The sequence below is a fragment of the Nansenia antarctica genome, assembly GCF_963989245.1.
Source record: "Nansenia antarctica genome assembly, chromosome: 6".
NCBI lineage: Eukaryota > Metazoa > Chordata > Actinopteri > Argentiniformes > Microstomatidae > Nansenia > Nansenia antarctica.
In genome coordinates, this window is record NC_137676.1 from 60,184,064 (window position 1) to 60,198,457 (window position 14,394).

Here is a 14,394-nt window from a genome sequence, read left to right on the forward strand (position 1 = left end):
ACTGAGATGCTACGGTGTTATTGAAACGTGTATGAAACGTGCTGTGCTGATAAAAAGAGACTATCAACTTAGTTATCAAGTTAGACTGACTGAAATGATGTGATAACGTCCTAAACGTTAGCATTATCAACCGTTAGCTTGTTAACATTAGCCACGCTATTACCCTCTATTACCCTCTACCCTTAGTAATTGCAGGGTGATGACTGCCTTGTTATGATGATACCCACTGACAGATGGCAACACGACATATTTACAAACACGAAACTGATTAGCTACCGTATCTGACAAGACTGTCCTGTAGTTGTTCATGTGACTGTTGTTCTAGTGTTTTAGTTTGTCTTTCTATGTGTCTAAATAATGTGTCTAGCTAGAATCTGGCTAGCTAACATTAGTGTAAGACAGTCAAGGCTCAGAACATTTTGATCTTTGTGGTTTCTGGTCGGCCACTCCATTTAACGTATTGTAGTCCTTCATTGAAAAACAAGGACACTACACTTACCATCATTTGATAGAGGATGGAAGGAAAATTCTGTGACGTGGTGATTAAAGTCAATGGCATCGACTTCAACGCACACAAGAATATCCTTTGCGGCTGCAGTCCATATTTCCGGTGAGTGTCTTAACTTTGTGGGGATGTGGCCATGATGGATGGCAGGGATTCACTTGGCATGGATCCAAAGGATAATCAGAAGAAAATAGCCAGATCCTACAAGAGCTTACACATTGTTCTTTGTGGCAGCAATGATACATTCTATAAAAGATAGCATGCAACTATTGATTCATAATATTTGTGTACCCCTCTTTATATTGTCATATACTTGCAGAGGGTGTTTATTATATAGCTGTGCTGTATTGAAAAGAGTATTGAGAAAATCTGGTACAGTATATGGATGATTCCTGACCATCATATCCCTCCTCTCTAAACCCTGACCCACAGAGCTCTCTTCACAATTGTCTGGAACAACATAGAAAAGCGGGTGTACAATATTCCTGGTGTGTCACCGGACATGATGCGTCTCATTATTGAGTATGCCTACACACGCTCTGTGCCTGTCACTGACGAGAATGTGGAGCAGCTTCTGGTGGCTGCAGATCAGTTCTCTGTCATGGGCATTGTGCAAGCCTGCTCTGACTACCTAGAGGCCCAGCTGTGCCCGGAGAACTGCATTGGCATCTGTACGTTTGCAGACTTCTACTCCTGCTATGAGCTGAGGCGCAGGTCCTCTCTCTTCATCCTGCATCACTTTAAGGAGATGGTGCGTAGCTCCGAGGAGTTCCTAGAACTCTCGCTGTGGCAGTTTCGTGACATCATTGAGAAGGACGACCTGAATGTGAAGCAGGAAGATGTAGTGTTTGAGGCCATCCTGTGCTGGATTGGCCATTCTCCTCAAGACCGCGAAGCCCAGATCTCGGTGCTGTTGCCTAAGGTGACTGAAAGTTGGACAACACACGTAACACGTAAATGTTTGATGCATTTCATAAAGGCTGCCGACTGCATTCTGTGTCCATATCTGTCTGTGTCTGTTTGCTTAGGTACGCATGGCCTTGATGACAGCAGACTACTTCATGAACAATGTGAAGAATAATCCACTGGTGAGAGCCAATGATGACTGCAAGCCCATCATCATCAACGCACTGAAGGCCATGTTCAGCTCTGACAGCAGCAACCCTCTGACCCGCCCTCGCCTGCCCTATGCCATCTTACTGGCCATCGGTGGTTGGTGTGGTGGCAGCCTCACCAATGGCATTGAGGCGTATGATGCACGGGCTGACCGATGGGTCAATGTGACTCGAGAGGAGGAGAGCGCACGGGCCTTTCACGGTGCTGCCTACCTCAATGGTTTTGTGTACTGCGTGGGAGGCTTTTACGACGTTGACTACTTCAGTAGTGTGCGCAAGTTCAACCCAGTCACACACACTTGGCACCAAGTGGCACCCATGCACTCACGGCGCTGCTGGGTCAGTGTGGCTGTGCTGGGTGGCTGCATCTACGCCATGGGCGGCTTTGATGGCTATGTGCGACTCAACACTGCTGAGCGCTATGAGCCTGAGACCAACCAGTGGACACTCATCTCACCCATGCATGAGCAGAGAAGTGATGCCAGTGCCACCACACTTTTTGGAAAGGTAAGTGGAATAGGTAAGACTAACTGTACCTGGAACACAACTTGATAACTATTGTACAATGAATCTATTAAAAAGCCAGGATGGATGAATTTACAAGTTGCCTTAACTCTAGGTATACATATGTGGTGGTTCCAATGGGAATGAGCGGCTGTGTACAGCAGAGTGCTTCAACCCTGAGACCAACCAATGGACTCTGATCGCCCCCATGAGAAGACGACGTTGTGGGTTGGGGGTCATCGCCTATGGGGAGCAGGTCTATGCGGTGAGACCTACATAAAAATACACAATAAATCTATGCTCAAGTTCTGATATTCTGTTATTGACCCATATTTCTCCTATCCTCTCTTAGGTGGGCGGCTTTGATGGAGCCAACTGTCTGCGACACGCAGAGTGCTACAATCCCCAGACCAACACCTGGCGCGCAGTTCCCACCATGTTAAACCCACGGAGCAACTTTGGCATCGAGGTGGTGGATGATCTTCTGTTTGTGGTGGGCGGTTCACTGTGGTTCACTGGCACAGATACCTGCAATGTGGAGTGCTACGATGAGAAGACAGATGAGTGGCATGACGCCCATGACATGGGCATCCTCCGCAGTGGCGTTAGCTGCTGTGTGGTGCACGGACTACCCAATGTGCTCGAGTATGCTGCCCCGCGAGATACCCTGCAGAACCCCCGGGAGGAGCTCAAACTGTCCACCTCCAATAGCATCCTTACTGTCTGACACCATATCTACCCACCATTACCCCCCATCCCTACATGACCCGGTCCTGCCCACTGCAGTCCATCTGGGCAGAGACAGAAACCATCCAAATAAATCCTTCAAGTGCCCATGGAAATCACATAACATTTCTGTCTTTCTTATTGCTTCTATCAGGCCGGGTGGTACAATAATTTTTCTACAATGAACGTATAAGGGAGGCTTTAATTGAATGCTAGTTTGCAATCATGTCTTAACTTTGCTGGGCAAGCCCATGCCCATTAATGTCCATCAATACGTGTATATCTGACGTCTACATGTAAATACCCTCCAAACAAAAGACGAATGTTATCGTTTGCCTTGAAAGATGCATACACATATTGGGCTACACAACAATCATGTAGATTAGCTATCCATTTCAACCCCACATTCAAGACAGATCAGGCATCAAGGTTATATTTAAAAAGTTACTTTGTTGCCCCCTAGTGGGTATTGAATGCAATATGTCATCTGTACAGTTATGTGCTGCTGAACTATGAGTGCGGATAATGATATTGTCAATGGGACTCCATCTTGGAGGACAGTAACTATCCTGTTTATTTGTTTATATATTGTTAGATGTTGAAATGATTGTCAACCCTGTTGCAGATTACTGGACTGATCTGGCTAATCTGCCAGTGGTCGCTATTGCACCTACATCACAGAATTGACTTGGTGTGGTCAACTTCATTATCTGGCAGCGACTAGAGGCCTTTCTTTCCTGACATCTTACCATTTCAATCATGTCCTTTGAGCATTATTGCTTTATGCCCATAGTACGTCAAATCCAATTTGTATGAAAACAAAACAAGCATCTAAAAAGGTCCAGGGTCAGAGTTTCTGAACTCAAACCAAACCTAACTACCTCATCTGTATAAATTATTGATATGTATTTTGTGTGTTTCATAACAGCTGTGTTACTGTGTGTGTGTGTGTGTGTGCGTGCGTGCGTGTGTGTGTGTGTGTGTGTGTGTGTGTGTGTGTGCGCGCGTATGCATGTGTGTGCGTGTGTGTTTTGTGTGGAAACGGGACAACATCATTGACAAAGTGATGGAGCGCTATTCTCACAGCAGGAGGAAGCAGGAGGACAATTTCAAAAAGTTCAGGTGAAACATGAAAATAAACACACTCAAAAGCAGACCCTAAATCTAAAATGTCAAATACCACACATGATTAAAGTTCAAGGGGTCATATCCGTTTTACCTCTAAAAGAATGGGAAACAAAACCATGTTGAAGTGGAAGTGTGCTTCAAAGCAAAACTGACAATGGAAACATATTTACTTCTTTATGCTATTAGTGGAAGATGGGTCATGGTCATGTGTGATTACAACACAGTGGGTATTTCTCTCCTCAAGACTCCCTTAGTTTCCTGCCTCTGTCATCACAGTCTTGTTCTCTTTGGACTGCAAGAACTTCAATAAGATAAGTACAGCATCATGGCTCAAATACCCAATGTGACAAACTCTTATGAGCATACACTGCTGCCCTCTGGTGGTCAGAGTGGGATTGATGTAACCAGCAGGGCTCAAACTGGGGATCTCTCCCCTGGATGACCTAAGATTCTACCATTAGGACATCCATTTGGACTGGCAGGGCTACTCATCACGAGAGCTACACTGCCACTACACACTACACCATGCACACTACACACTACACCCTGCACACTGCACACAAGGGAGAGGGGACATCTGTACATCCAACAACTCAGGGAAAACACACCACTGTCCAACTGCATGTGTGTAGGCTTGATCTTAGTGGAACATCAAAACCTTTGAGTTTGAGTGTATGAAGCTTGATCTGTGTAACAATGCATCATGACATGTTGATCTATCATCTTTGAGCCTTTGGTGTTCAGTGTGATCTCCCTGAGACTAGTTTACACAGTAAATACAGTGTGCATTGAACTACAGTACATCTACATTCCTATGTCTAACATTAATCTGGTTATGAATGAAGTATCTATAATCATCATCATCAATATCATCATCTTCATGGTAAATGCCCTCCAGAGACTCTTCTCTTACCCCATGGCTTCAACATCCCCAGAGAGACTAATTTTAGAGGCAGTGGTCCCCTCCTCTCTCTCCCCAGAGAGACTCATTTTAGAGCCAGGGGTCTCCTCCACTCTCTCCTCAAAGGACCTCTTGCTGTAAACCTGAACAATGAACACACGCAGCACATTAAAGGAGACCAAAGTTAAAAACTGTGAAGTGAGAAACTACAGCATAGGAAAGGGACATGAAAGTATGCTGATACTGTATATACAGTATCTCTCTCTCCTGAAGCTAACAAGGAATATTTACAATGTCTCTCTATAACCCTAAAAGTTAACTTTGATCACACAAGCCCATTTTTACATAAAAAAGACATACAGTAAACCAACTAATTGACCCTTCATAGAGGAGTGTATTCAACAGTCTTCTGTCAGTCTTATAGCTCTGCTGATTGGTCAATAGTGACCTTTGTAAAGACTGTTGACTAGTCTAGACACAGTCATTATTATCTATTATTATCTAGGGCCTCATGTAGTTGAACCTACTAGATCACAGTCAGCTGGACAAAATCAGGTTGAGGCTTTCTTAACAGGCTGGTCACATACAGTTGGCTACTGTAGTATGTTAGGGCTACATCATTTTGTGAGATGATACAAAGGCACGCAAGTTTATTCAAATCATATTAAACAGTGAAAAACTATGAAAAACACCAACTTACGGTTATGATCTGTCTCCCACATCAGTGCTCAGCTCTCTGTCTTGCTCCTCACTGATACAGCTCTCCCCTGTATGAACTAGTCTGTCCACATTGTATCACCTCATTGTGTCTGTCTGTCTGTATGTATGTATGTATGTATGTATGTATGTATGTATGTATGTCAGGGTTTCCGTTAACCGGTAATTACCGGTCTTTGTCCGATAAAATCTGTTGAAGTCCGACATATTTAAACCTCTTCGGTCATATTGTCCGGTGAAAATAACCGCTAAACGCAGTAGCCCATTCGGCGGTAACCCGCCCCATCTGGCAACCCTGTCTCTCAACGGCGCGAGTACCGTAGTTTAGTCAGTTACCGTAATTTAGTTTGATCTAGTCTAAATAAAACCACTGCAGTGACCGGAGTCAAGGTTATTGTTCTGCGTGTTTTGGATGTGCTAGACTAGTGAATGACCACCGAGGGCCGTGAGATGCGGCTAGTAAAGGACGCTAGCGGCCATCTCAACCCCGTTCATTGATTGAGCCTGCCGTGCCCGTTCCAGCCCTGAGTCGGGAGAAGTACTACAGGAGTAGTGCGCTACTATCGACAACCTGGGCTACTGGTACCATTAGATTAGGATTGATTAGATTAGGTTGACAATACCACACTACATTTGAGTTTAGGGATATCAATGTTATATATTTGTGTATGTTTTAACTTTATGTATTAAATGTTATAATTGTTTCACATTTGAGACTTGTCTTCCCCCACTCAGTTATTCAGTCGGTGTCCATCATTTTAGTCTATCTATAGATTCTATAGTGTTAGAGTTTAATTTGTGCCACTAAGGTGAAATAGTCCACGGGTGTGTATCCCCCCCGATACATCCTCCCCATTCTCATACTCCCGAGTCCGAGAAAGTATGATTTGACAGGCAGCTAGACTTAATGCCTTCCCAATCAGGGAGACGTGGTTATAGAAATTACGTTGTTTTATTGATAAAAAGGGTAAAACTGGAAAGAGAATATAAAAAACTTACATTACTGTCGTGAAACTATTTAACACACTTCAGTTAACGTAATGTCCGTTCATTGATCGATCGATGCAGTCCGTTCAAATAGCCATCAAAAGCTAAACTATAGGCATACTTAAAATTACCAATTACATACTCAAATCCCATTAATGCAATTGAAATAAACATCTTAAAGTAGCCTACAGTCGTAATTCAAAGTAGCAAAGGTGACTAGGCTGCCCAGTGTGGCGCGCGTGCAGCCCTGGACATATTATGCCATAGTAGCGCATGCGAATCATGAAAGCCTATATTATTATATAGTTCGCGATCTAATCGTATCGGATGAGAAATGGACATTAAATGGCCTATATAGGCTACACAACAGCTAATCACCGCGACAAACACCTATATTATATTCTAATATGATGACCGGAATTTTTCCCGTTTGTCCGACAAATTGAAATCTTCCCGGACACGTTGACCGGCACCAAATTTTTCTAACGGAAACCCTGATGTATGTATGTATGTATGTATGTATGTATGTATGTATGTATGTATGTATGTCTGAGACACATGACAGGCTGACAGCTATCACTTAATGTGTCACCATGGGAGGGGTGGGGCAAGATATTTCTCATCCGATGAAATGATTGTGTGTGAAAACACAGGTGGTTCAAACACAGATACAACCCCCAAAAATAAATAAACGTTTGCCAGTCATAAATTCTCATTTCAACATCTTTTTAATGACGTTTTTTTCTTCTCCAAGTATTTGGTCATTTAAACATTTAAAAGAATTGAGTATACATGATCGCAACAATAAAGAACTTATAGGGATAGGAGGATGGAACTAGAATACTTTGCACATATCAGAGACCCTCTGGAGCTCTTCCTGGTTCACTACTTCTCAGGAGGCTGTGTCTCTGGTCGTCGTGGTAACGTTGTGTGTCGTCACAGGGTGACCAGTTCTGGTCGCCGTGGTAACGCTGCGTTGACACCAGAGTCTCCCAGACGGGGGGGGGGGCGAGGTGTCTAAGGTCATGACACCTCGGAGACTTGGAACCTCAGAGTGAAAGGTAACCGAGGCTTCCCATTGGTGGTTTCTGACACCCTCTGAGTCAGAAACTCGGGTATCATCTTTGTACAACGAGTTTCCAAATGAGACATTTCAAAGTGGTAATTCAGACACACGTCGTGAACGCACCATGAGTGTTCCTCCAACAGTCTGTGTCTCCTGGCAACAACTCTCTCCAGTTACAACATCCAGGAATTCTGGAAAAGGCAAAAAATAACAATCATTTCAGTCCCAAGCCAGGTACATCCTGGAGGGGGCAGGGTAGAGAGGATATTTTAGTTTTCTTGTTGTTGTTGTTGTTGTTGTTGTTGTTGTTGTTTTTGCAGTAGAGTGTTCTAGAAGCAGTAAGAACAGTAAGTGGAAGTCATGCCAGTGTCACGAACAGTCCCATCATCCCTAGGGAGGGAAAGGGGGGGCTTCAGGGTTGCTCCCATCTCCTCCACCTCGATCAGTCCCTCCGTACATCCATCAGACGCCTGCGATGGAGGTCAGTTTGTCTGTCTGTGCGTCTGTGTGTCTGTCTGTCTCTCTAGGTCTGTCTGTCTGTCTGTCAGTCTGCCTGTTTGTCTGTCTGTCTCTCTGTGTGTGTGTGTGTGTGTGTGTGTGTGTGTGTCTGTCTGTGTGTCTGTCTGCCTGTGTGTCTGTCTCGCTACCTATCTGTCTGCCTGTCAGTCTGTCTGTCTGTCTGTCTGCCTGACTCTGTCTGTCAGTCTGTCTGTCTGTCTCTGTCTGTCTGTATGCGTGTCTCTCTGTCAGTCTGTCTGTCTGTCTGTCTCTCTCTGTCCATCTGTTTGTCTCTCTGCCTGTGTCTGCCTATCTGTCTGTCTGTCTGTCTGTCTGTCTGTCTGTCTGTCTGTCTGTCAGACGCTAGTGATGGAGGCCAGGGTCGGGGGCTTGGTCAGCTTGTCCTTCTGCGCGGAAGCAGGGGGTTGTGGGTTAGCGCGGAAGTTGAAGGGCGGGCCGACGCTGGTCAGGTGACCGGGGATCATGTGACGGGGGCTCAGGATTGCAGAGTTCTGACGTCTGTTATTCTCCGTCATGATGCTGGAGGTGTTGGAGGCAAGGCTCTCACGAGTCCTGGAGGAGGGGGAGGGGTTGGAGGGAGGAGGGTGAGAGGAGGGGAGGGAGGAGGGGAGGGAGGAGGGTGAGAGGAGGGGAGGGAGGAGGGGAGGGGTGGGAGAAGGGGAGGGTGGGAGGAGAGGGGTGGGTGGAGGAGAGGGGTTGGTGGGAGAGGTAGGAGGGGAGGAGAGGGTTCAAACTGTTAACTTTTAAAAAGCAGTTAGTCTGCCTTTAAGAACAGTTTTTTTTGTAAATAACAATACGTGTACAATACACAATGTCAACTTATCTTCTCTTACCTAATGCAGACATTTTCATTTTTTCAGTAATGGTTAAGCACATCCATATCGGATGATGACATAATGGTTACCCTATTTTCAGGGCTGACAGAAAGGGTAGAGGGGGGCAGGGGGGTAATATCAACACAGCTAATATCAAAAAAGAGACGACCATTTTTGACAAATGTAAATGTACTCTGTGGGACTGTAAATGTAAATGTACTCTGACATTATACTAACAGACACCATCAGTACACAGCCAGTGGAGGTTTTGCACAGGGTGTTAGTGATCCCTGTACTAATAAAGGCATAAGACATGTAGGAATACAACAAACAAGGTCACGCTCATCAACAAAAGGAATTTTCAGAAAAGTTAATGAACATGATTTCTAAGTGACCCAGAAAGAGTATCCTCCATTTCTGAGCCTGACTTGGCTCTTGGTGACTCCTCAAATGTTTCTAACTCTGTCACAGATGAACATGCTCCATATAGGCTTCCGGTTGAGACACGGACAAGATGGCAGCATAAAGAAGGCTCTCCCGTTCAATTACGTTCTTAAAGTCCCTCAAAACGCCCTAGCGCCCTCTATTGGCCAGCCGATATCTATCAATATCTACCGCCACTGGAAGCAGGTTGAGGCAGAGAACGGAGTAACACGTGTAAGTAAAATATATGTGTGTGGTTACTATCGGTAAATCTAGTATAGCTTTCTAAAATATTCAGTAAAGGAAATATCTTCCCCAACCAGATCCACCGAACCTTGAAAGACCTGTAGCCCCTGAAGTTACACGTCTGCTGCTATTTGCCGAAGGCAACGTCTCGGTGAGTTCTACTGAGATGCTACGGTGTTATTGAAACGTGTATGAAACGTGCTGTGCTGATAAAAAGAGACTATCAACTTAGTTATCAAGTTAGACTGACTGAAATGATGTGATAACGTCCTAAACGTTAGCATTATCAACCGTTAGCTTGTTAACATTAGCCGCGCTATTACCCTCTATTACCCGCTAATACCCTCTACCCTTAGTAATTGCAGGGTGATGACTGCCTTGTTATGATGATACCCACTGACAGATGGCAACACGACATATTTACAAACACGAAACTGATTAGCTACCGTATCTGACAAGACTGTCCTGTAGTTGTTCATGTGACTGTTGTTCTAGTGTTTTAGTTTTTCTTTCTATGTGTCTAAATAATGTATCTAGCTAGAATCTGGCTAGCTAACATTAGTGTAAGACAGTCAAGGCTCAGAACATTTTGATCTTTGTGGTTTCTGGTCGGCCACTCCATTTAACGTATTGTAGTCCTTCATTGAAAAACAAGGACACTACACTTACCATCATTTGATAGAGGATGGAAGGAAAATTCTGTGATGTGGTGATTAAAGTCAATGGCATCGACTTCAACGCACACAAGAATATCCTTTGCGGCTGCAGTCCATATTTCCGGTGAGTGTCTTAACTTTGTGGGGATGTGGCCATGATGGATGGCAGGGATTCACTTGGCATGGATCCAAAGGATAATCAGAAGAAAATAGCCAGATCCTACAAGAGCTTACACTTTGTTCTTTGTGGCAGCAATGATACATTCTATAAAAGATAGCATGCAACTATTGATTCATAATATTTGTGTACCCCTCTTTATATTGTCATATACTTGCAGAGGGTGTTTATTATATAGCTGTGCTGTATTGAAAAGAGTATTGAGAAAATCTGGTACAGTATATGGATGATTCCTGACCATCATAAACCCTCCTCTCTAAACCCTGACCCACAGAGCTCTCTTCACAATTGTCTGGAACAACCTAGAAAAGCGGGTGTACAATATTCCTGGTGTGTCACTGGACATGATGCGTCTCATTATTGAGTATGCCTACACACGCTCTGTGCCTGTCACTGACGAGAATGTGGAGCAGCTTCTGGTGGCTGCAGATCAGTTCTCTGTCATGGGCATTGTGCAAGCCTGCTCTGACTACCTAGAGGCCCAGCTGTGCCCGGAGAACTGCATTGGCATCTGTACGTTTGCAGACTTCTACTCCTGCTATGAGCTGAGGCGCAGGTCCTCTCTCTTCATCCTGCATCACTTTAAGGAGATGGTGCGTAGCTCCGAGGAGTTCCTAGAACTCTCGCTGTGGCAGTTTCGTGACATCATTGAGAAGGACGACCTGAATGTGAAGCAGGAAGATGTAGTGTTTGAGGCCATCCTGTGCTGGATTGGCCATTCTCCTCAAGACCGCGAAGCCCAGATCTCGGTGCTGTTGCCTAAGGTGACTGAGAGTTGGACAACACACGTAACACGTAAATGTTTGATGCATTTCATAAAGGCTGCCGACTGCATTCTGTGTCCATATCTGTCTGTGTCTGTTTGCTTAGGTACGCATGGCCTTGATGACAGCAGACTACTTCATGAACAATGTGAAGAATAATCCACTGGTGAGAGCCAATGATGACTGCAAGCCCATCATCATCAACGCACTGAAGGCCATGTTCAGCTCTGACAGCAGCAACCCTCTGACCCGCCCTCGCCTGCCCTATGCCATCTTACTGGCCATCGGTGGTTGGTGTGGTGGCAGCCTCACCAATGGCATTGAGGCGTATGATGCACGGGCTGACCGATGGGTCAATGTGACTCGAGAGGAGGAGAGCGCACGGGCCTTTCACGGTGCTGCCTACCTCAATGGTTTTGTGTACTGCGTGGGAGGCTTTTACGACGTTGACTACTTCAGTAGTGTGCGCAAGTTCAACCCAGTCACACACACTTGGCACCAAGTGGCACCCATGCACTCACGGCGCTGCTGGGTCAGTGTGGCTGTGCTGGGTGGCTGCATCTACTACGCCATGGGCGGCTTTGATGGCCATGTGCCAGTCAACACTGTTGAGCGCTATGAGCCTGAGACCAACCAGTGGACACTCATCTCACCCATGCATGAGCAGAGAAGTGATGCCAGTGCCACCACACTTTTTGGAAAGGTAAGTGGAATAGGTAAGACTAACTGTACCTGGAACACAACTTGATAACTATTGTACAATGAATCTATTAAAAAGCCAGGATGGATGAATTTACAAGTTGCCTTAACTCTAGGTATACATATGTGGTGGTATGAATCGGAATGAGTGGCTGTGTACAGCAGAGTGCTTCAACCCTGAGACCAACCAATGGACTCTGATCGCCCCCATGAGAAGACGACGTTGTGGGTTGGGGGTCATCGCCTTTGGGGAGCAGGTCTATGCGGTGAGACCTACATAAAAATACACAATAAATCTATGCTCAAGTTCTGATATTCTGTTATTGACCCACATTTCTCCTATCCTCTCTTAGGTGGGCGGCTTTGATGGAGCCAACCGTCTGCGACACGCAGAGTGCTACAATCCCCAGACCAACACCTGGCGCGCAGTTCCCACCATGTTGAACCCACGGAGCAACTTTGGCATCGAGGTGGTGGATGATCTTCTGTTTGTGGTGGGCGGCTTCACTGGCACAGATACCTGCAATGTGGAGTGCTACGATGAGAAGACAGATGAGTGGCATGACGCCCATGACATGGGCATCCTCCGCAGTGGCGTTAGCTGCTGTGTGGTGCACGGACTACCCAATGTGCTCGAGTATGCTGCCCCGCGAGATACCCTGCAGAACCCCCGGGAGGAGCTCAAACTGTCCACCTCCAATAGCATCCTTACTGTCTGACACCATATCTACCCACCATTACCCCCCATCCCTACATGACCCGGTCCTGCCCACTGCAGTCCATCTGGGCAGAGACAGAAACCATCCAAATAAATCCTTCAAGTGCCCATGGAAATCACATAACATTTCTGTCTTTCTTATTGCTTCTATCAGGCCGGGTGGTACAATAATTTTTCTACAATGAACGTATAAGGGAGGCTTTAATTGAATGCTAGTTTGCAATCATGTCTTAACTTTGCTGGGCAAGCCCATGCCCATTAATGTCCATCAATACGTGTATATCTGACGTCTACATGTAAATACCCTCCAAACAAAAGACGAATGTTATCGTTTGCCTTGAAAGATGCATACACATATTGGGCTACACAACAATCATGTAGATTAGCTATCCATTTCAACCCCACATTCAAGACAGATCAGGCATCAAGGTTATATTTAAAAAGTTACTTTGTTGCCCCCTAGTGGGTATTGAATGCAATATGTCATCTGTACAGTTATGTGCTGCTGAACTATGAGTGCGGATAATGATATTGTCAATGGGACTCCATCTTGGAGGACAGTAACTATCCTGTTTATTTGTTTATATATTGTTAGATGTTGAAATGATTGTCAACCCTGTTGCAGATTACTGGACTGATCTGGCTAATCTGCCAGTGGTCGCTATTGCACCTACATCACAGAATTGACTTGGTGTGGTCAACTTCATTATCTGGCAGCGACTAGAGGCCTTTCTTTCCTGACATCTTACCATTTCAATCATGTCCTTTGAGCATTATTGCTTTATGCCCATAGTACGTCAAATCCAATTTGTATGAAAACAAAACAAGCATCTAAAAAGGTCCAGGGTCAGAGTTTCTGAACTCAAACCAAACCTAACTACCTCATCTGTATAAATTATTGATATGTATTTTGTGTGTTTCATAACAGCTGTGTTACTGTGTGTGTGTGCGTGCGTGCGTGCGTGTGTGTGTGTGTGTGTGTGTGTGTGTGTGTGTGTGCGCGCGCGTATGCATGTGTGTGCGTGTGTGTTTTGTGTGAAAAAGGGACAACATCATTGACAAAGTGATGGAGCGCTATTCTCTCAGCAGGAGGAAGCAGGAGGACAATTTCAAAAAGTTCAGGTGAAACATGAAAATAAACACACTCAAAAGCAGACCCTAAATCTAAAATGTCAAATACCACACATGATTAAAGTTCAAGGGGTCATATCCGTTTTACCTCTAAAAGAATGGGAAACAAAACCATGTTGAAGTGGAAGTGTGCTTCAAAGCAAAACTGACAATGGAAACATATTTACTTCTTTATGCTATTAGTGGAAGATGGGTCATGGTCATGTGTGATTACAACACAGTGGGTATTTCTCTCCTCAAGACTCCCTTAGTTTCCTGCCTCTGTCATCACAGTCTTGTTCTCTTTGGACTGCAAGAACTTCAATAAGATAAGTACAGCATCATGGCTCAAATACCCAATGTGACAAACTCTTATGAGCATACACTGCTGCCCTCTGGTGGTCAGAGTGGGATTGATGTAACCAGCAGGGCTCAAACTGGGGATCTCTCCCCTGGATGACCTAAGATTCTACCATTAGGACATCCATTTGGACTGGCAGGGCTACTCATCACGAGAGCTACACTGCCACTACACACTACACCATGCACACTACACACTACACCCTGCACACTGCACACAAGGGAGAGGGGACATCTGTACATCCAACAACTCAGGG

The 14,394-nt window shown here is 45.1% G+C and overlaps 2 protein-coding genes across 2 annotated transcripts; both read left to right on the forward strand.

Moving 5' to 3' along the window:
* Positions 1-1,007: 1,007 nt before the first annotated feature.
* Positions 1,008-2,851, forward strand: LOC308160765 (kelch-like protein 10; the record flags this gene model as incomplete). The annotated part of the gene is made up of 4 exons (XM_080534706.1): positions 1,008-1,427; positions 1,534-2,127; positions 2,240-2,389; positions 2,477-2,851. 4 exons carry the CDS (start codon positions 1,008-1,010, stop codon positions 2,849-2,851), a joined length of 1,539 nt encoding a protein of 512 aa, XP_080390832.1.
* Positions 2,852-10,833: 7,982 nt separating this feature from the next.
* LOC308160767 (kelch-like protein 10) lies at positions 10,834-12,668 on the forward strand (the record flags this gene model as incomplete). The annotated part of the gene is made up of 4 exons (XM_080534708.1): positions 10,834-11,250; positions 11,357-11,953; positions 12,066-12,215; positions 12,303-12,668. 4 exons carry the CDS (start codon positions 10,834-10,836, stop codon positions 12,666-12,668), a joined length of 1,530 nt encoding a protein of 509 aa, XP_080390834.1.
* Positions 12,669-14,394: the final 1,726 nt, after the last annotated feature.